This window comes from Anolis carolinensis, chromosome 3, assembly GCF_035594765.1.
Source record: "Anolis carolinensis isolate JA03-04 chromosome 3, rAnoCar3.1.pri, whole genome shotgun sequence".
Lineage (NCBI taxonomy): Eukaryota > Metazoa > Chordata > Lepidosauria > Squamata > Dactyloidae > Anolis > Anolis carolinensis.
In genome coordinates this window covers 179,039,249-179,065,920 of record NC_085843.1, presented here as the reverse complement: position 1 = coordinate 179,065,920, position 26,672 = coordinate 179,039,249, and the positions used below count along the sequence as shown (strand labels likewise).

The 26,672-nt window shown below is 40.2% G+C and overlaps 3 protein-coding genes across 3 annotated transcripts in view; 2 read left to right on the top strand and 1 right to left on the bottom strand.

Moving 5' to 3' along the window:
• The window catches only part of anxa11 (annexin A11), a 66,947-nt gene extending 63,967 nt beyond the window's left edge, over positions 1 to 2,980 (top strand). The window contains exon 15 of the mRNA XM_062975858.1: positions 657 to 2,980. Coding sequence (XP_062831928.1) covers positions 657 to 716 — 60 coding nt within the window. The 3' untranslated portion in view covers positions 717 to 2,980. The remainder of the gene's footprint in view (positions 1 to 656) is intronic.
• A 2,755-nt stretch (positions 2,981 to 5,735) lies between these two features.
• Positions 5,736 to 26,672, top strand: part of LOC100558175 (L-threonine ammonia-lyase) — an 84,178-nt gene continuing 63,241 nt past the window's right edge. The window contains exon 1 of the mRNA XM_062975862.1: positions 5,736 to 6,723. The gene's annotated coding sequence lies outside the window, so the exon portion shown is untranslated. The remainder of the gene's footprint in view (positions 6,724 to 26,672) is intronic.
• plac9 (placenta associated 9) lies at positions 7,089 to 26,371 on the bottom strand. Its single transcript, XM_016997466.2, has 4 exons — positions 26,144 to 26,371; positions 11,328 to 11,428; positions 9,134 to 9,251; positions 7,089 to 7,280 (listed from the first exon to the last, which is right to left on the bottom strand). Exons 1-4 carry the CDS (start codon positions 26,199 to 26,201, stop codon positions 7,270 to 7,272), a joined length of 288 nt encoding a protein of 95 aa, XP_016852955.2. The 5' UTR covers positions 26,202 to 26,371; the 3' UTR covers positions 7,089 to 7,269.

The window sequence follows — 26,672 nt, the reverse complement described above, 5'->3', positions numbered from 1 at the left end:
TCTAAAGTTTAGGGAGAGGCCTGGGTAAATGATTTTGGAGGGCTGCAACTGGCCCCCGGGCCTTAGTTTGGGGACCTCTGGCCTAAAAGGTAGACTTGGGAAGATTTTACTGCAAGGTTAGTAAAGAATTCCAGAATTTGCAATGTTCAAAAAGAGGGTTATAGTAATGCAACATGGATGTACGTTATCCAAACTCATTAACAGGATGCCAGCCAATGTTTCAAATTTTTTGAAAAACCTAAAGCTAGGACTCTCAAGAATCAGAGCAGATGACCAGAACTTGGAAATGTTATTTCTGCAAGGGTGACAACTTATAGAATATTCCCATGTTCAGTTGGTAATTTGTAGAATGTGCAGGCCTAAAAATTGTACTTTAAATTCTTTTAACTCCTATGCAACATAGATCTGAGTACAGAATAGCTCAGCAAAAGGTTCCTATGGCAGCTAGACTATACGCCTGTGTTTTCCAGGGCCCCATTTGATGGCCCCCAGTCACATCCTCCTAAGCTTAATACGCAGTAGCATAGTATGTTTCTTGAGCCTCTTTGTCTGCTGTCATCTGCTAGATAAGTTATTTTGCTGGCTTCTGTCATCTTTGGCATGACTTTAGTGTTTTGTTTCTTCTCACTTTGGCTTTTGTTTTTTTTTGTTGCCAGGGTGACACTTCAGGGGACTATCGGAAAATCCTTCTCAAACTGTGTGGTGGAAATGACTAAGTGGAGCTTGGCATGGATTTAAGGATTTCTTGTTTTGTGTGTTATCATTTCACATGTTGCCAGATCTCTTCCTCTACAGTGCCATGTTTGGTAATATTTCTTATTATATTCCTTCCTTTAATACAGAAATTCTGCTATAATAGTGGCTGCTGCGCTGGATAATTGTAGACCACAAATATGTTTTTGCTTTCTGTGTGTGCGGAGAGAGGACTTCAATAGGAGAGACATGTGTGGGGGAAACACTTATTTAGTGCAAAATGATTCCATGTAGCTTTTTGTTTTTAAAATCTATATATAAAGGATTTTTCCTGTTATGTATGGTAGTGGTTACATTTACATACAGTACACACTGCTTGTAGCTTAATGTAATGCATCCTGTTCTTAAAAGTTTTTTTATCATATCAAAAGCGATTTGAGAATATGCTGCAAGTCGCTTCTGGTGTGAGACAATTGGCTGTCTACAGAGATATTGCCTAGGGGTCACTGGGATGTGTTAGCTGGGATGCTTCTCTTATGTCCCCGCAAGCTGAAACTGGCAGATGGGATCTCACCCCATCTCATGGATTCGAACTGGCAACCTTCAGGTCAGCAACTCACTCTTCAGGTCAGTGGTTCAGCCACCACAGCTCCTGTTCTTAAAAGTGATTGGGTAGAAACTCTCAGTACCCTGCTTGTTTAGTCTTACTACCAAGGAAAACTTAACTGACTCTCATGGGAAAAATAAAATAACATATGAACTGGCCTCCACCATGTGAATTTGAATGTGAGAGCCACCTGACTTTCAGATCCATCCTTATATTTGAAAGGGGACTATTGATAGATTGCAATTACATATTAAATTCGGTACATAGTTGAGAAGCATATTACTATTTCATGAGTTGGAGCTTTTTCTGAAGCTCATTGCAGTGTGGGATGGAAATTTTCATTAAGAATCTGAAAGGGGAGAAAGGTACTGAAAAGTACTGTCTCTGTACATAGTGTTCTTATGAAAATAACATCGTCTTCCTCCCCCTGCTGCTTTTAATAATGGCAAAGTTTCTGCATTGGGCCCTCTTTTGGTAGCAGTTCTATCATTGTAGCTACCTCTGCTTACCTTTGAATATAGTAATCAATCAAGAAATATTTCTGAGATGCAAGAGAGCAGAGTGTTGACTGAGGATGCATCCAGCTCTCCTAGTAATGAAGCTCAATGCAACAAGCAGCAACAAAAGGACAACACAGGGATTTCTGCCACTGATGTTCACATTTTGCTACCAAGGGGCTGAACACAATATTAGTCAAAACCCTATTCTCCAGTGCCTTGTGGGGAAAAGTTTTGATTTTTGCAATTGTATGATGAATATAAATATAAATTGCAATATTGTAATTTCATGAGTCCATCTTACAATATGCTGAATAGAATCTTAGAATCACAGAACTGGAAGAGACCACAAGGGCCATCCAATCTGACTCCCTGCCATCTAAGAACACATAATTAAACCATTTGTGACAGATGACCACCCAACTTTTAAAAACCTTAAAAAAGAGAGACTCTACCACATCCCCTAGCAGAGTGTTTCACTGTAGAACAATTCTTACTATCAGGATGTTCTTTCATGTTTGGGATGAATCTCTTTCTGTACTTTGAATCTATCCATGTCCATGCCTCTGCAGCAACAGAAAACAAGCTTGCTCTATCTTCAATATGACATCCTTTCAAATATTTAAAGAGGGCTATTATACTGAAATACTGAACAGGATGCCAACCAATACATTTAAAACTCTGAGTGGCTCCATAGTGTCACCTTTACTATCATAGGCAGTTTGGCTTTTGAAGAAATCCTAGTTAAATATCTATCAGTTTCTTCTTGCACAGAGAGAGACTTCTTCTTGGGCAAGTAAAGCATAAAGCCTTCACTTTGTATTGTTAAGATATAAAACAGCACCAGACTATATAAGCTTTATTCACTTAGTAAGGACTTGCCCAGAACTGAATGAAGATTCCACTTTGACAGTTGGCTGGACCATGCTCCCTTTATCCACAAAGAAATCCCCACTCATTTTAATGGCTATCTTATGCTTGATTTTCCTCACTCAAATACCTTGTTTCTTAAATTTGGTTTTGCCCGGGTTGTGCCAGAAGTCTTTGAAATTCAAAATGCCTTACTCTTGAATGCATGCCAAAGCTTTCCTTTTCAATGGTTTTTGAACTGTGCCTTTATAAATCAAATACATGTAACTTTTTAAAAAGCAGATTTATATGAATAAAGACATCTATCTTCTAAGCCTTCTGAAGTGGTTTACTTGTTCGTGTCATATGTACATTGATGTAGGATCTCTTCCAACAGACCCATTTAAACATCTTCATTGAATTACTCAGATAATTGCATGAAGCCATTTATAATTTCTTTAGGAATAGGGTTTTGTCTCCAGCCAAATAACCTTGCTGCGTGACCCATTGTTTGTGGATGAGTCTTCTTGTTTGGCAACTTCTACAACAAACATTGCAGTGGATTCTAACTTGCTCAGCAGCAGTTATAAGGTAGATACACAAATAGTCCATTTGAGTGTGGCTATTACACAGTTTTGGCACTTTGCTTTCTCCCCTGATTTTCACTCCAGAAGAAAAACGGGTTCAACATTGTTCAGTGCTACAACCCTGGTCACCATCCCTGGAACTTACCATTTGGCTCTGATAGCTCCCCCATCCCTGACCACCATCCTATCACTGGTGGAGGGATGGGGAGAGAATCAGAAAAGTGTTTGTTGTGTTGTCAAAGGCTTTCATGACCAGAATCACTGTGTTTCTGTGAGTTTTCCGGGCTGTATGGCCATGTTCTAGAATCATTCTCTCCTGACGTTTTGTCCACATCTATGGCAGGCATCCTGAAAAGTCTTTGGTTATGTTCCTGGATGTCTGAGATGATGATGATGATGATGATGACGATGATATCCTCAACATCATCTATAGCTTCAGATCCCTCCCTTACTCAGCAGTATTAAGAACAATTTTTGAAATGGACACAATTGGTCTACTGGAAGTGACCATATTGTTTCCAACATTCTCCAGACAAGGCTTTTTTTAAAAAAGTTTCAAATCAATGATGGCTAATATTTTGGAGGTGAGGGATATGTAAGCCAAATAAAGAGCTCACTCATGTGTTTGGGTGAGTTGCTACAGTTGCCCTAAAGCTTTAGTTTAAGTTCAGGAGCTCTGCCACATAAGTGCCTTGCTAGAATAAAGGAAAATTCTGCATAGATCAGCTCTCTACTTCTTAATGGGACAGTTTGATGTATCGGAGAAGTCTAGAAGCAGGTTACCAAAACAACAGCCAAGAAACAAACGGGTCTTATGTAGGTATAGCTAGGCTCTCTCGCTCATACTTTTTAGAAATGCACTATTGTGTTTCTATAGCATTGGATGGTGGTTTAAACAATTACATTATTCTCAGATTTCCTCACGTCCCAAAATTGTCCCAATATAGCAAGGCCAGTATTTCACCCTTTAGCTGAACAATTCCAAGTGCCAACTGCATTTGTGTTACACTATATATTCAGACACAAGGTATGCACCATGGAAGAGATCAAGTATTCAAAACCACTGTCTTGGTCTTTATATAAACAGTGCAGGTGTGTATGAACTATTGGCAGTGACTGAAGAAGGGCTTCCATGTTTAAGAATGGAAGAATAACAATTTCCATATATATATTGTTTTTATGTCAGGAGCGACTTGAGAAACTGCAAGTTGCTTCTAGTGTGAGAGAATTGGCTGTCTGCAAGGACGTTGCCCAGAGGTCACCCAGATGTTTTGATGTTTTAGAATCATAGAATCGTAGAGTTGGAAGAGACCTCACGGGCCATCCAGTCCAACCCCCTGCAAGAAACATGAAAATCTCATTCAAAGCACCCCGACAGATGGCCATTCAGCCTCTGCTTCAAAGCCTCCAAAGAAGGAGCCTCCACCACAGTCCGGGGGAGAGAGTTCCACTGCCGAACAGCTCTCACAGTGAGAAAGTTCTTCCTGATGTTCAGGTGGAATCTCCTTTCCTGTAGTTTGAAGCCATTGTTCCGCGTCCTAGTCTGCAGGGCAGCAGAAAACAAGCTTGCTCCCTCATCCCTATGACTTCCCCTCACATATTTGTACATGGCTATCATGTCTCCTCTCAGCCTTCTGCAGGCTAAACATGCCCAGCTCTTTAAGCCGCTCCTCATAGGGCTTGTTCTCCAGACCCTTAATCATTTTAGTTGCCCTCCTCTGGACGCTTTCCAGCTTGTCACCCTTCAACTGTGGTGCCCAGAATTGGACACAGTATTCCAGGTGTGGTCTGACCAAGGCAGAATAGAGGGGTAGCATGACTTCCCTGGATCTAGATGCTATACCCCTATTTATGCAGGCCAGAATCCAGTTGGCTTTTTTAGCTGCTGCATCACATTGTAGGCTCATGTTTAACTTGTTGTCCACGAGGACTCCAAGATCTTTTTCACACGTACTGCTGTCGAGCCAGGCGTCCCCCATTCTGTAGCTTTGATTTCCATTTTTTCTGCTGAAGTGAAGTATCTTGCCTTTGTCCCTGTTGAACTTCAATTTGTTGGTTTTGGCCCATCTCTCTAATTTGTTAAGATCGTTTTGAATACTGCTCCTTCCTTCTGGAGTGTTAGCTATCCCTCCCAGTTTGGTGTCATCTGCAAACATGATGATCGTGCCTTCTAACCCTTCGTCTAAGCCGTTAATAAAGATGTTGAACAGAACCGGGCCCAGGATGGAACTCCACTTGTCACTTCTTTCCAAGATGAAGACGACGCATTGGTGAGCACCCTTTGGGTTCGTTCGCTTAACCAATTACAGATCCACCTAACTGTAGTTTTACCTAGCCCACATTTGACTAACTTGTTTGCCAGAAGGTCGTGGGGGACCTTGTCGAAGGCCTTACTGAAATCCAGATAAGCTACATCCACAGCATTCCCCGCATCTACCCAGCTTATAACTTTATCAATCTTTGTGGGAGGCTTCTCTCATGTCCCCACATGGGAGCTGACAGAGGGAGTTCACCCGTGCTGTCCGCAGATTCGAATCAGCAACTTTCAGGTTAGCAACCCAACCTTCAAGTCAGCAGTCCTGCCAGCACAAGGGGTTACCCATTGCACCACCGGGGGCTTCTATTTCCAGGCAGTTGTATAGGAAATAAAGTAAGGCCCCTTCCACACAGCTGAATAAAATCCTATATGCTCTGCTTTGAACTGGAATATATGGCAGTATGGACTCAGATAATCCAGTTCAAAGCAGATATTCCACAATTTTTCTGCCTTGATATTCTGGGTTATATGGTTGTGTGGAAGGGTTCAGAGATGCTTCTGCCAAGTGGCAGAGAAGAGGGCGAATCCAATTATTTTCATTAAGTAGAAGAAACTCTACTATTGAGTTTATTGATGTTTTTATACTTCAAATTTCTATAATTTAACTTTTTCTTTCTGAGCAGCTTTTCATGCAAAGATTGAGCCTTCTGATTGGCTAGGCATTGTCTGCCTGTTATTTGACTTTGGAAAATACTATTAAGTGTTTCATAATGTCAGAAATGCCCATATGCAACTTGTGAGCTCCCTTTTTATCACCTCCTGGATTAATAGTTTCAGACATTAACCTTGACTCATTCCCTAGCTTTGAATGAATCTAACCGAACCTCCAAAGTTTTTCCTTCTTAAGTATCTGTGCTAGATCAGGCCAAGGGCCTATCAAGTCCCATATTTTGCTTATATGATGGCAGTTACTTATGGATAGCTTTCAAGTAGGATGTGTACATACATCTGCTGCCCATATTTTCCAACAGCTGGTGTTGGCACATGTCCCAACAACTATGTAGGCTGAAGATAAAAATATCCAGAATCTCCTATGACACTAACATATGTCATAATGGCTTAGTAGACAAGGCTGCAACCAGGTCCACTGCACTAGCTGTGGGGAGAGGGGTCTCCACAAGATCAGCAGGAAAATGTTGCTAGGAAGACGATTCTGTCATCTATAAGACAGAGGTAAATATTTGATTTCTTTTAAAATAACATAATCTGGTGGGAATATCAAAGCAATCCATATCCAGGAAATGGTATTTTGAATCATAACAGAATTATAAATTTGCCCTCCATTTTTCACTTCTATTAAAATTATGAATAGACATGTCAAAATCAACATATTACCAGCTTGGTAAATCAAGTATCAACTCAGTTAAATTTGACATTTGCCATACAGTAGGTTTTCCAGTAACAGTGGAAACCCTATACAGTAGTTTCCTAAACAGCCCTTGTCCTGTTCCAACCTAAATTTGCTAGCACTTTGGTTACTTTGGTTTTCTGGAGTGACACCTACAAACACATATTAAAACCTTCATGAGAAACCAACATTAATTATTACAGTTCGATTTTATATTTTGTATTGATCATGAAGGAAATGTTATGAAACACTGTTCATCGCAAGACTAAATACACCAGTTTAGTTTTTAAAATATGACGTACAGCCGGAGTTAATTACTTTGGTGGATGATACATAGGTATACAATGGGCTTTTCTTCCATCTTCTTGAGCTCAACTGGGATCTAAAGAGAAAGACAGTAGAAACAGTGATGGCAAGTTATCAAAACATTTCTCCCAGAGAAGATATTACTGATCATTAACGAATCTGGATAGTAATGCTGAGTTTGACATTGCTGTTCTATGAACAGAAAGTGAGGGAACTAATTTTCAATACCTCCCATACTATTTTCTCTAATACTTCAGAGCACTTCACCAGAGGAAAAGGTTTGGGGGAAAAAATAGCTGGAATCTTGTTGAGGATTTACATATTCATAAACACCATTGTTAAAATGCTACACAATGCATTCAAATCAATCTTGCAGTCATCACTTGTTTCAGTTGCAGCAACTGAGTCTGTTCCTGTTGAACAGGAAGCAGCTGACTGATGTTTCCACCCCCCTCGCCAGAAGCACACACATAGTGTGTGCAATTGAAAGTGGGAAAAGAATGTTTGTGTTGAATGTTAAATTTGTAGACCTACTGCATATACTCATGCAGAAGTCCAGAAAATTTAGTCAAAGAACTTTGGGTTGACTTATCCATGAGTCAACGTGAGTACTCTACCTTACCTCTTATCAGAAAGGAGTCACTCCCTTCTCTGAGTAGAGTGGCAAAAGGCAAGAGCTTAGATTGTGCTGGAAAAAGTGTTTCTCAATTTGGGGTCTCCAAATATTTTTGGCCTACAACTCCCAGAAATCCCAGCCATTTTACCAACTGTTAGGATTTCTGGGACTTGAAGACCAAAAACATCTGGGGACCCACAGGTTGAGAACCACTGACCTAAAAGAAGCACCAACTTCTACAGTAGAGTCTCGCTTATCCAACATAAATGGGCCAGCAGAACGTTGGATAAGCAAAAATCTTGTATAATAAGGATTAAGGAAAAGCCTATTAAACGTCAAATTACATATGTGGATGTGAATTTTGTAAATTGGATATTGCTTATCCTGCTTGTGGGAAAAACTGGTTGAATCCCTTGTAGTGATAGGTTTCGTTTTTGCTTGTTTGTAATTTGTGTAGTTCTTTGGTTTCATTAAAAGGTAAGTGATCGTCTCTGCAATATGAAAATAACAGAATGTGTTGTCTTTTATATAATAAAAGTGATTTGGTCATGTTCATATTACCCTCCTGGAGGATGGCATTTCCCTATTCCCCTTTGGGGCTTCTGGAACTGTAAGGAGTCAAATATGGAGAGATGTGGTATCATAAGGCAGCATTAACTCATAGTTTTTCTTGAGGTTCAGTTCCACTTTGTGAGCATAGTTTTAACCTCATTGGCTTTCCAACTGCCCTGGGGTATTTGAGTGCTTAGGATATGAATATTCTGATAATGGAAAATAGGCCAGAAGCTGTGCCAGTGGGAAAAGTCTGCGCCAGCCACATCTCACCCCTCCCGGCGAGTGCCCAGTACGCAAAGCGGCCCACTGACTGCATTGGATAATACAGATGGTTGGATGAGCGAAGGTTGGATAAGCGAGACCCTACTGTACTTTCTTTGCCATAGTGCTGCTTCTGGTCTTTCTGAATGTGTGGACGGGATGGGGGAATGGTGGCTGTAGGTAGGCGTGACTGTGACTGGCTCCCTGAGGTCATATTGGGGTTTCCCTTCTCCACAGAATGATCCTCAACTTATTCATGGGTCATATCAACATATATAATCTTGCCTCCCAACTTATACATGAGGTTGTCTTATCTTTGAGTATATCCAATAAACCAGCAGTGGGAATTTTGGGCTTGCTTGGTATTTTGGCCTATAACTCCCATCAGCCGCACACAGCATGGAACTATGGGAACTGTGATCTAAAAATCTGGCATGGCAAAAGTTTCCCATCTTTGTTTCATACAGCAGATACACAACCTCTCTGTGAATTCATACCTTCATAGAGATCCATCAGAGGAGTTCCAGGAGCAAGGGGAATACTCTGTTCTGTTTTGCTGATGGTATTGAGAATTGAATTGACTTCAGTGTCTAGTTGGTCAACTGTTTTTTCTACCTGCTGATGAAAGGGGAGATTCTGATGGTAAAGGAACAGCAATTTGCATCCAGTCCAAGGGTTGGTCACTTGAATCATAACAAATAGAGTTAGACATGATCAACTTCCCCGTGGCTGACAGGATCCATCATTCAACTGAACCTGAGCAGGTTAGGGTTAACTAAACACAAATCCAAGTCATAATTTAGTTTGGATTTACACTGATTTATATATACTTTGATTTTTTTCCTAGTAGGTATTTCAGGTTGAGCATCCCTTAGCCAGAATTTCAATTCCAAAATTGTTTACCTGGGTGGGTGTGATAGTGACATGTTTGCTTTCTGATGGTTAAATATACAGAAATGTTTCATGCAAACATGCATTTAAAAGAATGTATGAAATTATCTTCAGGCTATTTGTATAAGTTGTATATGAAACAAAAATGAATTTTGTATTTAGACTTGGGTCCCTTCTTCATTATATATATGTGTGTGTGTGTGTGTGTGTGTGTGTATACATATATATGGGCATTCCAAAATCCAAAACATGTTGGTCCCAAGTATTTTGGAGAAAGGATTTTTGACCTGTAATATAAATGAGAGCAGTATGGTATAGTGATCTGAGTGTTGCTGGGATACCAGAGTTCATTTTCTCACTCAGCTATGGAAACTCAACGAATAACCTTAGATAAAATATACCTCCTTAGCCTCAGAGGAAGGTAAAGGGAACCCTCCCCTGAATAAATCATGCCAAGAAATCCACTCTAGGGTTACCATAAGTCAGGAAGAAGTTAAAGAACAACAACATAAGTATAATGCTGCTTTCACTTGTTGCTTCCATGTCTTGCTTTTTGCTGTCTTGAAGTGATATAGTCTCTACCGGTATATATAGTCTAGATATAGATACAGGAGCCCCCAGTGGTGCAATGGGTTAAACCCTTGTGCTGGCAGGACTGCTGACTTGAAGGTTGCATTGCTGACCTGAAGGTTGCTGGTTCAAATCCAGGGAGAGCATGGATGAGCTCCCTCTGTCAGCTCCAGCTCCACATGAGGGGACATGAGAGAAGCCTCCCACAAGGATGGTAAAACATCAAAACATCCAGGCATCCCCTGGGCAACATCCTTGCAGACGGCCAACTCTCACACCAGAAGCAACTTGCAGTTTCTCAAGTCGCTCCTGACATAAAAAAAGTGATATAGTCCAGATATTAATTTGCTTCCTCCGGTGCTTGCTAGTCCGGTTCACAGTGCTTTAAGATGGTGCAGGTGAACGAGAAACATTATTAGTGTTTTCTCACCATTTTTAGACAGGCTTAGTCTTGATGACCAGAAGCACTCCTCCTCTTTTGTGCCATTTCTTTATAATCTCAACACTCATAGCATATGTTGAATCAGAATGAGGTAACAGTGTGTTCTTAGTAACTATGCATCTAGGGTTGGACTTAATGGTCTTCAAGGGTCCAAAGACACATATTTTATTGTGTTTTCCTATCCCCCTCCCAAACCCCCCCCCCTTACGTTCCCAGTATGTTAAAGCAAAGACAAATGAAATAGCAACATTAGATTTTCTAAAACAAAAAAATAAACAGACTTTGTGTATGTGATATTGACCCTTTGATTGAAAGTATAGGAAAAAATAGAGCTCACACTCTGGCTGATGCACAACATGAAAAGAAGCATTATTTTGTGTAAACATTTATATGATTTCTGATCTTGTGCTGCCCTCTGGTGGACATGGATCTTGAAGTTTTTTTTCCAGAAATTGAATTGTGTTGAGACATTAATATTAAATGATTAACATTGGGATCATCTGTTTCTGAGTAAGCACCACCAAAAACAGAATCTAGAGTTGTAGCCTGGTTTACTGGCAGGAGAATGAAGAACTATCAAGATGCTGTTTTTTTCTTTTGTCCTTCATTATGCTATGCAATCATACTTTCAAATTTTTAATTTTTTTAATTAGCAAGACTTGATTCCTCTGTCTGAACTGAAACATAATCGTCTTTTTTCAATAAATAAATGATAGTTCTGGGGGAAGGTTGCAAAGAAAGGGCCTGTAAGAGCAAATATGCCTCATTATTCTAATGTATCTTCTTACCTCTTGGACAGTATCTAAGCGCCTGTGAATTGTGTTGTGATTATCACACCAGTCACTCTGTTCTGAGCTTGTATGGTGATCAATGACGGGATCTGCAGCAACTGTATGAGAAAAACAAGCAATAATAATATTTCGCAATGGGTTTTGCTTTGGATAACAATGAACTGTAATTTGTGAATATTCAACTGCTTCTCTTTCCAATTTTCCTCTGAATATTTTGAACTGAAATATATTCACAAACTCCCAAATATGAGCAGAGATAATTATTTCTTTGGGTGCCAAATATGTACTACTTACTTACTTAGGCGATCCCTCGTAGCTCGAGGACGATTGTCTTCCATCTTGGGGGTGGCTTCTTAGGTGGCTGAAGAGACCGATTCTTGACCCGCATATTCTCCCGCAGTGAGGACATGGTTTCCAGGTGGAAGGCGGTGCCGGTTGGGGTTAGCTTGACACTCCTTCCTCTTGGCACGTTTCTCCCTTAAGCCCTCCATTCGTGCCTCTTTGAACTCCGCAGCACTGCTGGTCACAGCTGACCTCCAATTAGAGCGCTCAAGGGCCAGGGCTTCCCAGTTCTCAGTGTCTATGCCACAGTTTTTAAGGTTGGCTTGAAGCCCATCTTTAAATCTCTTTTCCTGACCACCAACATTACGTTTCCCATTCTTGAGTTCGGAGTAGAGTAACTGCTTTGGGAGACGGTGATCGGACATTCGGACAACGTGGCCAGTCCAGCGGAGTTGATGGCGTAGGAGCATCGCTTCAATGCTGGTGGTCTTTGCTTCCTCAAGCACGCTGACATTTGTCTGCCTGTCTTCCTAAGAGATTTGCAGGATTTTCCTGAGGCAACGCTGATGGAAACGCTCCAGGAGTTTGGTGTGACGTCTGTACACAGTCCACGTTTCGCAGGCGTAGAGCAGGGTTAGGAGGACAATGGCTTTATAAACAAGCACCTTGGTATCTCTACGGATGTCCCGGTCATCAAACACTCTCTGCTTCATACGGGAAAATGCTACACTCGCAGAGCTCAGGTGGTGTTGTATTTCAGTGTTGATGTTGACTTTTGTGGAGAGGTGGCTGCCAAGGTAGCGGAAATGGTCAACATTTTCTAATGTTACACCGTTAAGCTGTATTCCTGGCATTGCAGAGGGATTAGCTGGTGCCTGTTGGAAGAGCACTTTGGTTTTCTCGATGTTCAGTGAGAGGCCGAGCTTCTCGTATGCTTCTGCGAAGGCGTTTAGAGTGGCTTGTAGGTCTTCTTCTGAATGCGCACAGACTACGTTGTCATCAGCATATTGGAGTTCTATAACAGATGTTGTGGTGACCTTGGTTTTGGCCAAATATGTATCCTTGTGTGCTTTCATTATCACTACGTGTAAAGCAATTGAATTGAAGGGAACTGACTGTTCAGTAAGCATATCTTATTGCTTTCACATTTTGGGACTAACAGACCTAAGACATTTTATATCATCAAGTTGCTCAATAGTCCTGCATTCCTGACTAATCAAGATATATTACATATTGGCATTCCTGACTAATCAAGAACATTATTTGTTGTTGTAGCAGTCAACGGCACATGGTAGTTGCCAATAATACATGGTAGTTGCCAATAATACTACAGGCCTGGGCTGTGGCGCAGGCGGGAGAGCAAGCCAGCTGCAATTAACTGCAGTGAATCACTCTGACCAGGAGGTCATGAGTTCAAGGCCCCTTGGAGCCTATGTTTGTTTGTTTTTGTTCTATGTCAAAAGGCATTGAATGTTTGCCTATATGTGTAATGTGATCCGCCCTGAGTCCCCTTCGGGGTGAGAAGGGCGGAATATAAATGCTTTAAATAAATAAATAATAAATACTTGGCTTCCTTGTTTTAGAAATAATAAAGAAGTAAACTAATTTTTCTGCCCATCAAGCCGCTGTTAATGGAAAAGCTGTACTGCTGACTAGGCAAACTTAGTTCAGTTACATAATAGAAGTGATTTACAAATATAAGACGAAAGCATGGATGGAACGGTTAAACAGCTTTAGCTAAGGATAGCGTGTCTCCTCTGAATAAATGCCTGAAAGAGGTAATGAGCTGGACGAGGAAAAATAAATTGAAACTGAATCCAGATAAAACATGTGCTTGCCATCAAGAGTCCTAATCTGGGGTTGAAGGTGTGTCAGCCAATCTTGGATGATGTTAATCTCCCCCTGAAAGGCTGTGTTCGCACCTTGGAAGTGTTCCTGGATCATTTCTCCAGATGTCAACCAGGTAAATGAGATACCTAGGAATTCTTACTACAAGCTTCAGCTGATACGCCCCTTCCTAGATTTGAAGGACCTAAAGATGGTAGTACACACACTGGTAACCTCAAGGTTGGACTTCTGCAGTGTACTTTACATCGGGCCACCTGTACCAAGTTCGAAATCTCAAGTTGGTTCAAAATACATCAGCCAGACTATTACAGGAGCATCCAGGAGTGAGCATATTACACACATACTAAAGTCATGCCATTGATTGCTGATTAGTTTTTGGGTGAAGTACAAAGTGTTGGTTTTGACCTTTAAAGCCCTACATGGTTTGGGTCTAGAATTACATACAGTAGAGTCTCACTTATCCAACACTTGCTTATCCAACATTCTGGATTATCCAATGCATTTTTGTAGCCAATGTTTTCAATACATCATGATATTTTGGTGCTTAATTCATAAATACAGTAATTATTATATAGCATTACTGCATATTGAACTACTTTTTCTGTCCAATTTGTTGTATAGCATGATGTTTTGGTGCTTAATTTGTAAAATCATAACCTAATTTGATGTTTAATAGGCTTTCCCTTAATGCCTCCTTATTATCCAACATATTTGCTTATCCAACATTCTGCCGGCCCGTTTATGTTGGATAAGTGAGACTCTACTGTACCTACAAGATTACTTAGGACACTGAGATCCTCAGGAGGACACTTACTTCTACCAGCCAGAACCCAGCTGGTGACAGTCATCAGAGGACCTTTTTATCAACCACCCCACAACTGTTGAATGAACTGCCAGAATAGCTCTAAAAGCTAAATCAGCTGTCAGTATTTAAGACATAATTTAAAAACTCTCTCTTTTGGCAGTCCCACCCAGTCAATTTCAAATTGTTTTTTAACCTGCATTTATAGGCAAAATGTAAGCTGTATTTTACCTTTGTGTATTTGTTAAATGTATTTTAATATTGTTTTCTTTTACCTCACTGTTTTAACTGTGCTGTACCCAGCCTCAAGCCACCAGGAGAGGTGGGTAAAAATTATTATTATTATTATTATTATTATTATTATTATTATTATTATTATTATTATATTAGGCATTTTATTCTTACAGGCTTTCAGAAGGCAAAGGCAAAAGTCACTCTAAATAAATCTATCCAAGAAACATCTGTGAAAGGCACATAACATCAAGCATATAATATTATATGTTGGTTTTGCATATGTAATTTAACTTGTATACCTGGGGTAGAGGGGTGGGAATCCTTATTTACCCTGTATTTTCCCAACCTGCATAGACCCCCATGTTTGCCCTGAGTGTCACATGTGTCCTCTGGGCACCTCGATGTGAACTTGCTTGTGAAAAACTCATCCTATCTGCACTTAGGATGGCGACAAAGCTATGCTCACTTTCCTTCCCCCCCCCCTTTTCTGTCATGCATTTGAACATATGTATTTCTGCCAGTCTCTAGCCATCCAGAAGTGTGCTAATACTGAGATAGGATATATTGATCTACAATTACCTGTATATACATGTGTGTGTGGTGTGTGTATATAACCCATGACCAAGGCCACTGGTCACAAAAACTGCTGCCCCTTGTTGCCTCTCATGAACCAGTCTGAGCCACCCCTAATTCTCCCTCCAGCTCTAGTGCAAAACCACTTATTGGGGACAGCCACATGGGGAAAAAAAAACAATGCCTTCAGATCCTTGGCCAGCTCTTAAAGTGGTTTAGGGCTAAAGAACCAGTTAAAATACAAACAATCACAAATGCTATGTGTCTAGATAGTGGGTAATATGGGACAAGTTCTGTGGAATTGTCCACGTAGGACAACATGATCTGTGGCTAAGGACCTTGTCAGGCAAACTTTTGGCTCTGTTTCCATGGGCTTCAGAAATGGAGTCCCACAGAGACCATCGCATAGTGTAAGGGCACTTCTGGTGAGATTCCATGGGACTCTGTTTCCACAGACAGGAGTCCATTTTCAGGAATTGGATGTTACTTGACTCCAAACCTGAGAAAGCGGGGTAATGCGAATAAAATATGGGGAAAGGACATGGGATAGTTGGTCATCCCAGAAGACAGACGGTAGGGAACAGTGTAAGACGGTTCCCTCCACTTTCCCCCACTTTCCCCCTGCCCATCTGATGAAGTGGTTAGTCAGCCAGCAATGTCTAACAGTTGTCATTGTGTACAGTGAAGATTCCTTGCATCTTCCCTTTACATTAGGGGTTCAGTGGAAAAGATAGGAGAGCTGATCAAATGGAAAGCAATGTTTGTCTCTGGGATCATGAGTCGAAAATGCCATGGCTTCACTCAGGTTTGGTCCCTGAAACAAGCAGTCAGGATGCTCAGCATCAGATTGTGTTTGGATATTTTGCTATCCAAGTTGTAAGACATCTGTATTCTACACACATTTATGACTGGCTTGACACCTGAATCTTACTTTGCCATGGGTGATGGGATAATATCCTCCACTGGGTCTGAAAGCAGCTAAATAGTTTAGGGACCATTGGATGATAAATACAGCATAGTGCAGCCCACTCCTCCTCCAGAGGGAAAAGAGTCCAGCCATCAGGAGAGATTCCTGGAGATCTGCTGCTGTCCCACAACTTCTGTTGTCTTGTAAATCTCACAGCTGTCAAGTATAAAGAACTGTGGTAACAGCCAACTGCCATTTTATGCTATTTATAACTCTCCTTTGAGCTGATTGGCTGATTGGTCAACAAGCTGTTGAGTTCAGCTCTGTACTGTTTGTCCATGCTCAACTGATGTTCTAGAATCTTGTCAGCAGAGGTTATATAAGACTTGTATCTTTCAACAATCTTGTCTTAGCCTCAAGATGGTAACCTGAAGAGGTCTGATCCATTTGGCCACAAGTAAGTATGTCGGTCTTTCTGCGTGTTTTCATTTTGGATAGTTAAATTTACAGCTCCATGCCTTCCTCAGTTGAAGGTTGTTGGATTGAGTTTGTTGGCTCTGGACCTCATCCCACAGATTCTGGACTCCATTTCCATACACTTTGGAAATGGAGTCCCACAGAAGCCATCACATGACGTAAGAGCACTTCTGGTGGGACTCCTTTTCCGCAGCACATGGAAATGGAGCTCAAAAGGCATTTTGAGGAGTTAAATTCTACCCAACTCAGAATGGGGAAAGACAGATCTCACCAGGGAAAGGACATGGGATGGCTGGCCACCCCAGAAGACAAACCTCAATGGTAGAGAATAGTGTAGGACGGTTCCCTCCCCCGCTCATGGGATGAGACCCTTACAGTCTAAGGCAGCTGCCTCTCTTCTTAGCGGAGCTGGTTTTCATCCAAAGGGAAATGCTTGTCGTACTCTTTGTTTATTTCACTTTGTTTATTTTGTCCTTCACATTGTTTTTCTCTAAGCGAAACTGTCTCCTCATAAAGGCAACACAAGCTCTCTTTTAAAGGCTTTCCAGGAAGAAAAACAAGATGTGGTTAAAGAGCATGAAAAAAGGCTCTGGAATACTTGGCCAGGCTTACAACTCCTAAAAGGTTTGTTCTGGAACCCCCACCCGTTTCAGAATGAGGAAGGGAAACCAAAACTATGTGGAACTTGCTTGTCTCAAAGTCAGAGAATTTGGGTTGAAAGGAAACGTAAAACTACACTGTTGGTGGGGCTTTGGAAACTATTTTGGAGCCTGAAGGAGAGGAGGGAAAAAAGAGCACAATTGTCAATAAGGTTTTCCCCGACTATGGAAGGCCCTTTCCACACAGTTGAATAAAATCCCATATTATCTGCTTTGAACTGGAATATATGGCAGTATGGACTTAAATAATCCAGTTTAACGCAGATATTGTGGAATTTTCTTCCTTAATATTCTGGGCTATATGATTGTGTGGAAAAGCCCTAAGAAAAAGGCCACTGTAAACATACCCCATTTAAATGTTAATACAAAAAAATACCAATGACATTAATTTACAAATGTTTCTAGTTTTCTAAAATGGAGACTGTCAGGTTACAAAAGAAGTTCACTATTGAATGTTGCAGTGCCTGTTTCCAGGTGCCCTCTTTCTAACCAAGGAAAATTGAAGGGAATAGAAGGTTCTGAGTTTGAATTTGCTACCATCGGATCCTGAGTGACAGTTAATAGAAGTCCAGGTGGCTTTAATTTTTCTTTTCTAATGTTGTCTGTCTAAAGATGCTGTATTATTTATTACTTTGTGGCCTATTGTTGGTACCTCTGTCATACATTTGACGGGATATTGATACAAGACATTGGGCAGAATTCATTTTAGTATGAAGAGTATAGGAGCATGCAGGTTGCCATGTCTCAGTTCTCTAAATCCAGCTAAATTATGTTGCTTAATATGCAAATTGTGCACTTTTAATTGTGGCATTTCGCATCCACAAATGTTTTAACTTTTGAATTACCAGTATACAGCTAGCACTGATCTGAAAGAAATATAATATAGTCATTCCTCTACAGCAGTGGTTCCCAAACCTATTTGGCCTACCGCCCCCTTTCCAGAAACAATATTACTCAGCGCCCCTGGAAATTAATTTTTTAAATTTTTTTAAAAGCAATTAAACAGAAAGATATATGTATTAATGTTTCTACCTTTTTCGTAAAACATAGTAAAGAAAGGTGTAAATTAGAAATATTGAAGTTTGAAATTATGAAGCTATTTTTTGAACTCAGAATAGAAAGGTAATACAGTTATTCATTATCCCCAAATGCACCTGTGGCCATCACCGCCCCCCTGGATTGCTGCAGCACCCACCAGGGGGTGGTAGCACCCACTTTGGGAATCACTGCTCTACATTCACTGGGATTAGGGACAGAAGGCCCTCATGAAAGTGAAAAAACAAAATCAAATAAAGACATTGCTTTTTTAGTTTTTTACATGAGAGGTAATACAACTCTATGGTCAACTCCTGGAAACTGAACACAGAATTGCATTGGAAAGTCTTAGAGATCCCTAAAAAGGTGCTTTCTCTAGAAATTTCAAGACCCTTCAGCATGACTGGAGGAAAATGATCACAGAGTCACATTGGAGGACCTATACATTCCTATGGATAATTAAATCTGCAAAAGTCAAAACTGCAGATGTGAAGATAAAACTGTACTGTGTAGATTTTAAAGTTCTGGACTTGGAAAACCCAAATTCAAATCCATCTGAGCAGGAAGCTTCCTTAGTGACCTTAGTAAGAGATAGAGGCGTAAACAGAAAATCCATAGTAGTGTTTCTCAAACTCTGCTTCTCCAGGTGTTTTGGAATTCAGCTCTCAGAAATCCCAGCCAGCTTATCAGCTGTTAGAAATTGTGGGAGCTGAAGTCCAAAACATCTGAAAGAGCACAGTTTGAGAAACATATGGTTTAATCCAGAGCCGGCCCTAGATATTTTTCAAGTATAGGCGAACAGAATTTTGGCGCCCCCCAAACCAATCACTGAAAAATAAAAGCGTTGGATAAGCGAAAATGTTGGATAATAAGGAAGTATAAAGGAAAAGCCTATAAAACATCAAATTACATTATGATTTTAAAAATTAAGCACCAAAACATCATGTTTTACAACAAATCAATAGAAAAAGCAGTTCAATACATGGTAATGTTATGTAGGAATTACTATATTTGCAAATTTAACACTAAACATTGAACAGGGATATAGGGCAGTGTGGACTTAGATAACCCAGATAGCCCTCAGTATTAAAAAAAAACTCTAAAATCAGGACAATAAATAAAGAACAACACTCTGAAAACAGAAGAAATCCAGACAGTAAACAATCAGGGACAGCTAACTCCTCCCAAAAAAAGATTCTCCCAGGCAAGAAGAAGCCAGGTCTTGAAGCCACAGGGCCATTAAATGCTAATCAAGGTGATTAATTACAACATTCACACCTGCTTCAAAGAAAAGTTCTTTCTCCCACCCTGGACCTTCTACAGATATATAAACCCCACATACCTAGATTCCAAGTTCCTACAGACCTCACAATCTCTGAAGGCCCCAAAGGTGGGCTTGCGTGGTGCGAAGGTGGGTCTGCGCCGGCCGGAAGGCCCAGCGCGGCCGCTGGAAGGCCCGAAAGAGAAGGAGGTGGAGAGTGGTGCCCTCCTCCCAGGACGATGGTGCCCCCGGGACGATGGCGCCACAGGCAAATGCCTATTTCGCCTTATGGCTGGACCGCCTCTGGTTTAATCTCATGTCTCTCTTTGCCATGAACTCGCTGATAATACAACTTACTCCTTAGGCAGAGTGAGGTAGAGCGCCAAAAGCAATGAACAGCTCTACTCCATCTTGGGGGAGTGATCTATCTTTCATTGTTGCCTGGTCTTCCTCCATTCTTGTTTGCCTCTCAGCTTTATCTTTTACCTGATCTACCTGCCCCACAACTTGAAGCCTTCACCAGACTTTGAAGGCACACATGCTGCAGCTGCTGCACTATATCAAATTGGTGTGCAAATGTGATACACTGTATAAATATACTATGTGCAATTTGATTGCAACAGAAAGATGGTGTCTTGTGTAGGAAAAAATATGTATTTCAAAGCACATTTTTTCTATATTTTTCTTCCACTTTTTATGCTCATCATAATACTCTTCCTAATTTTATAATTGCATTCTCTATTGCCATGCTATGCATCACAAAAAACAAAATTACATGGTTGCCAAATAAAGGACCCTTAGTAAATAAATACATGTACACATACATATATATATACATGGTATGTTTACAGTATTTATTTTTTTACAGTATGTTCGCTGTATTTGTGTGCCTGTGTGCGCCTGCAGCATTGATGAGGATTGGAGTCAGACTTGGTGAAGGTATCTGTCACATCTGAGTCTAACCACTGTACCATGCCATCTGGCTTCTTTGTTCAACAATATAAGTGGATGAGGTAAAAGGTAGATGGAATTTTTGAATGTGGAATTAACTTTCATGCAGCATAATAATTAATTTGAGTTTATTATAATAAGGAAGGAACCCTTCTAGCTTATGATATAAAACTACATACAGCCTGTGCAACCAGAATAACTGTTTCCACATGTGATATCAACATCTGCTTGTTATTTCTTGTGCCATTGAGTACAGAAAATATACGCTCTTGGCCTCAGTTTTACTATTTTGATTAAAATGCTTCTGTTCTTCATTATGCTAGTAAAACATCACCAATTTCAGGTCCTAATTTTTCATGCATCTTGTACGAGAGATAAGGGAACCATAATTCTAGAAGATAAAGGATTGACTGTTGCATGTAAAATGAAGGAATTGCATGACTATGACCAATAAAATTCTTAAACCTTTCTTTTTAAAGTGAAAGCTAGTAGGTTAGTTCCAATATAACATTCCCAGCTTTGTGTTTTATGAAACTTGAGACAAATACCAGACACACCTCTTTGTTCATTCCTCCTCACCTCACAAACTTACAAGGACTGCTGCACCAAAGTTAGTATGCTAGGGAGGAGAGCAGGCCCAATGCTTATTTCCCACCTCATACAAATTGTATATGAAGGTGGGGATGTTATGTATATTGTCTAGATTTTGACCCAAGCTTCTATCTGATCAATCAATACTCTATATTGGTATGTTGATATCTTAGTGAAAGGAACTAAGTTGATAAGTCTTTAAATATAAATTTAATTTGTTCTGTATTTATTCTTCCTTTAGAAAGATCATATATCTCAAGTTGTGAGATGAAGTAGCAAACTCCTTCTGGGATAAGGTGTTGGGAAGATGGCATCTCAGCCAGTTCTCTAAACCCTTCAGGTTCGTTCACGATACACATTTATAGCACTAAACTGAACTGCCACAATGCATTTTATGTAAGTTTATGTTGTGTAGTTTGTTTAGGCATTAGAGTTCTGCAGCTGAGAATTCACCTTCCACTGCAAATCCTCAGACTCTACAGAATGGAATCATTAAAGTGGAACCACAGAGCTATAACTGTATAGTGTGAAAGGGACCCTTTCTCCAAGAGACACCATCAGATGCCCGTCTTGTTTCTTGGAAGCCTTTCCAAGAGGATTTAGGACCTCATCACACTGATGAGGTCTCATGGGGTGATTGGTTAGTCTCCTTGGTGAATCAATATAGCAGCAGGGCAATCCTGGCACCCCGCCGGCAGTGATATTTACCAATCACATGTGGGGAAGCATCACCACATGGCTCCCCCCCTGCACTGGCCACGTGGTTTCCAATGGAAGACGGGAAGCCTCCTGTGTTCTGGACACAAACTCATAGGATGCTTGCACCCCGTTTCATCAATGGAGCCCTGCTGCAAGTGGGCCTACATTTTGTGATGGGCAGTATGGGACTCCATTGATCCGTTGTGCTGCAAGAATCCTAAAACACTTGTAGCCCGTCATGTGACGAAGTCCTAAGATGTTATATTTTAATTGGCTTATAAACCAGTGATGAGTACTGTGTAACCATCCATATGTTGCTACATGGTAATTCTCCAAATTCCTTACCATGCTGGGAGATGCAGTCCAACAACATATTGAAAGTCCCTGCTTGATAAGGGGCTGAGTGCATAAATTGAGCAAATGACCACCAATTTAACTCAATGTCAGTAAAAGCTTCCTATGCAACTTTTCTGTCATGTCAACCTGCTTTTGAAGTAAAAGTACTAGAGCAGAGCTGGTATAATTTCTAGCACCCCTGGAAAATATAGGTTTTCTCCTAAGTCAATAGAATTGGAGAAGGCTGTTTCTTTGGCTAATCTTCTATGCGTGTGAGCTAGGCTCATGAATCTATAGAGTAGGAGCTTATCTGACAAAAACAAAGATTTTTAACAGTGGATTGCAGCCAAGGGTGGGAACTGATGCCTAATAACAAATCTGTGAGTGTTAGTAAGGGAATTTAATTCTGCTGAGGTCATTCTCTCCAAGAGAGTGTATTACATGCACAGAGCCTATGCAAACTAATGAAAAAACAACCAATTTACAAAAAAAGATGTAAAGCTAAGATTTTCAAACTGTGTTCCAGGTAAACTTGGAATTTAGACAAGGCTTTTCTTGATTTTCAATGAGAAAATCAGGAACAATGGACACATTTCACTACAAAATAGGAGAAAGCCCCTCTGCTGGCTTCCTCCCTGGCAAGAGAAACATGCCTGTGCTCAGTTCAGATAGTTGATAGGGAGCTCAACAGATATGGTTCATTCCTGACAGTGGCTGCTTCCAGATGAGGCTCAACAACAACAACAACAACAACATTTATATCCCACCACCATCTCCCAAAAGGGACTCAGGGTGGCTTACGATGAGCAACAGGGATGGCCAAAAAGCACTGGGTTGCCTGTGCTAAAGCTAGAAATGGTTTTCCCTGTTCTCCATCAAAGTGTTTAGGACTCAAATTGACTAAATTATTTTTCACATGAGCCAAAAAAGTCACCTAGATGCCCCTCTCTTCCTCAGGATTTTATTTGACAGCTTCTCTGAGTAAATTATTTCTTCCAGAAAGTTAAGAACTCACTTTGTTTAATTTCATGTCTGCTCCGGTTATACTTGTTTATGCTTGGAAAAGAATAAATCTGTATTCAGAAACATTAAACATAACTGTTTTTGAGAGGACTAAATGGCTTTCAATTGCTCTTCACCAAGTGATGGATCACACTAATGTGTCCTATCATAATAGCAGTTTAAAGAGAGTGTTCAGAGCACTTCACATACATTATTTTGTTGTAATCTGTCCAATAAGCCCGTAAGAGCCGAACTCCCTGAAGAAGATATTAATAACACCATTGATTTATAGCTAGTACTCTGTAACTGTGTATTTCCCCAAACTGGCTGCACCTCCTCAAGAGCAATTGAAAGGAACATTTAAAATAATGATTAGTCCATGGAAAATATACAACTACAAAATACAACTAAATTTCAGCAAATACACAATAAAAGAATGCTCAGTCCTTCACCATAATATTGCTTACCCAGTTTGTGACTGCTCTTAATAAAAACCTGACCCTGTCTCATAAAAGCAGAATTTTATGTGTTCCTGTGAAGTTAGTTTGGGAGTAAAGTTCTGATTGGTTCTCATTATTAGAAATGAGACACAAATACTCCGTAGAACATGGTTTTATGGTTACAACGGGAATATAAACCTCTAATTTGCCTGAACAAAACTTTAGCAGGACCTCTAATTTGCCTGAACAAAACTTTAGCAGGAAATAGGATACTTCAGGTGCATTTTTCCCATTGCCAGACCATCCAGAACAAAGACATCTAACTGATAACTTCAGCAAGAGAAACATTTTTATTGTAATCACTGCATTAAACTTATGTAACGTGTGCTTAATTTGTCTTTTTAGAGTGTGCTTGGCATCTGTTTCTATATCATTCTATGTAAAGAACACCATTATTGCCCAGGCTAATAGTGGTGTGCAAACATCAGAGAGATATGGCATTCTTCAGAAATGATCCAACACATGTTAAATATGCCTAAGAATTTGGTTCTGCATTCATTAGATTTTACTTTTTATTGCTTATTCATTGATGAGAAATTGCCTATTCTGTATCAAACATTACTTTAGAAATTCCACTCTGGACTAAGCTAGAAGCAATGACAGCAGAACATTCCTTTCTAAAATGAAGCCTGCCCTCAGCTTATTATATCAAAAGAGGATGGCCGGTATTCTACTTCAGCAACTTCTATAGATAGTTAAATATACTTGACTAAGCAACCTTTAATGTCCTGGGTTACCCAGATCTGATAGAAACATCATTCACTCATGTTAAAGTCGCCACCATAATGGACCAGTTCCCCATGCAACTGATGCCTAGTAAGTATGATTTTTTTCGAGAAGAGGAGGTTATGCTCACAGCAATAGTGTCACAATGATGGATAATTAGCAATCATGAATACATCTCATCTGTAACTGCTCTGTATTATATATAACTCACATACAAATCGAATAATCTTAGTCAAATATCAACTCCAAAAAACTAAGGGCCTTTCCAGACAGGCCCTATATCCCAGAATCTGATCCCAAGTTTTCTACTTTAAACTGGATTATATGAATCCACACTACCAGATAATCTGGGATAAACAGAAAACCTGGGATCAGATCCTGGGATATAGGATCTATCTGGAAGGGGCCTGAGTCAACTTATTCACAGGTCAATGTGAAAACTCTTTGCACAAAAGAAACCATTCCCTTCTCTGCTGAGAGCTTAGTCAATTTTGGAAGAATCTAAAAGAGGCACCTACCTAGTCTCTCCACCATGCTGCTGCTTCTGACTTCTTCGAATGTTTGGGTGGAGAAATGGCAGAAATGGCCAGCTGCCCCCCCCCCCCCCAGGTTTGTAGTTTCTCCTCTCTGTAGCATGACCCTCATCTTATCTATAGGTCATATGAAAATCCATCATTTTGGCCCCAGAGCTGCCTCAACTTATACGGGAGGTTGATTTATAAACGTATATGGTCTCTGAAATAGAACACTGGCTAACCTATTCCATTTGTATGAGCTATAACTTTAAAACCCTGGTGCTTACAAAAGGGAAAATTTTGATGTTCACCTTAGTTGGGAGCTATTTGATATTTTAAACTTCATTGAAATACTCACACGAATGCATTTTCTAATCTTGGCTCAGACACTTCTCAAAATGCAGTGTCATGAAAAAAGAATAGAAGACAAGAAAGTTGGAAGTGTAGCTATGAAAGAATTAGATAAGAGAGATAATTAAATACCAGAGTCCAAATTATCCACATCAGGGGTCCTCAAATCTTTTAAGTGGAGGGCCCGTTCATGGTCCCTCAGACTGTTGGGGGGGGGGGGGACTATGATGAAATAGTCCAAAATTAGGATTGTTGTTGTGTGCCTTCAAGCCATTTTAGACTTAGGGCAAACCTAAGTCTAAAGTTTAGGACAGGGGCCAGGTAAATGACCTTGGAGCCCACGGGCCTTAGTTTGGGGACCTTTGATCCACACCATAATATTTCTGGTTGCCATGTATGGTTATCAAAAGTTGGACAGTATGAAAAACAGAAAGGAAAAATACCAAATAATTTGAAGCACAGTGCTGGAGACAACTTGTTGGCAAGTACAGGATTGAACCCTTCTCAATGCTTCAGTTTTGCCTCATTATGCAGTAATAGCATTACCTAACTCAAGGTCATCATGAAGACATTTCTATGTGCATACATGCCTAAATTCCACTTTTTTGTGAACCATTTTCCCCATCTTGTACATTTACACATGTCCGGTACTATGAAATATTCAGATGAAAAAAATGAAGCATCATTAACCAAGGGAGGAGAAACCTCTAAGAACTAGGTTTATAAGATTCTTCATGATGATAAGCTCTTTGAGATACATTTCACATGCTTTCATGTAGAAAACAATTCTCCCCAGATGAACTGTTCTGGAAGTGACATTCATATCCACAAAGGTATTTTTGGGTACTGGGTAGCACAACCAGTATCTTACTTTGTTGACAGTACAATTATTGACAAATGCTTAAGAGTCTTACTTTGTTTTGGAGAGGCCTGTAAACGTGCAGATCTATTTCTATAAAATATATAATCTACACATAGTTCATGAACACATACATACATTTCACATTAGTTTACTTTTTGTCTAGAAAAAAAAAGCTAACCTTTCCAAGATTTCAAACACTTACCCAGTCTTCCTGGTGCATTCAACATGAAAATAAAAAACAGAGGCCAAATGTAATGCATGGTTTCAAAATTTCCCTTTGAAGGCGTCTCTCCTGGTTCAGCAGATGCAGAGAAATAAGCAGCCTTTCTCCCCAGCACACTGGTCCTTTGCAGAGAGAGAGAGGGAAAAAAGACAGAAGGGCTGGACTGGCAGCTTGGAGAATTGGGAGGAAACAGTTTCTGGCTCTGCCAATTTTCTTAAGCAGCCTCTCATTCCCCCTCCCTTCCTCATCCCAAACCAAACTAACCTTCAAATTCCACACAGAATGTGCTCACCCAGGCAAGCTTATTTTAGGTCAACTTTATTACAGCAAAGGGGGAAAAGGTTTGCTATTTATTTATACTGTGTGCATGAATGGAATGTATCCAAAAGAGCTGTGCTGAACATATCCAAGTGGGAGAAGCACAACACAACTAACATGTCTTTTTCTCTGGGTTTCTTAATCATTCTGTAAAGGACAATCTTATGACAATCTGAAAGGCTTGACATTA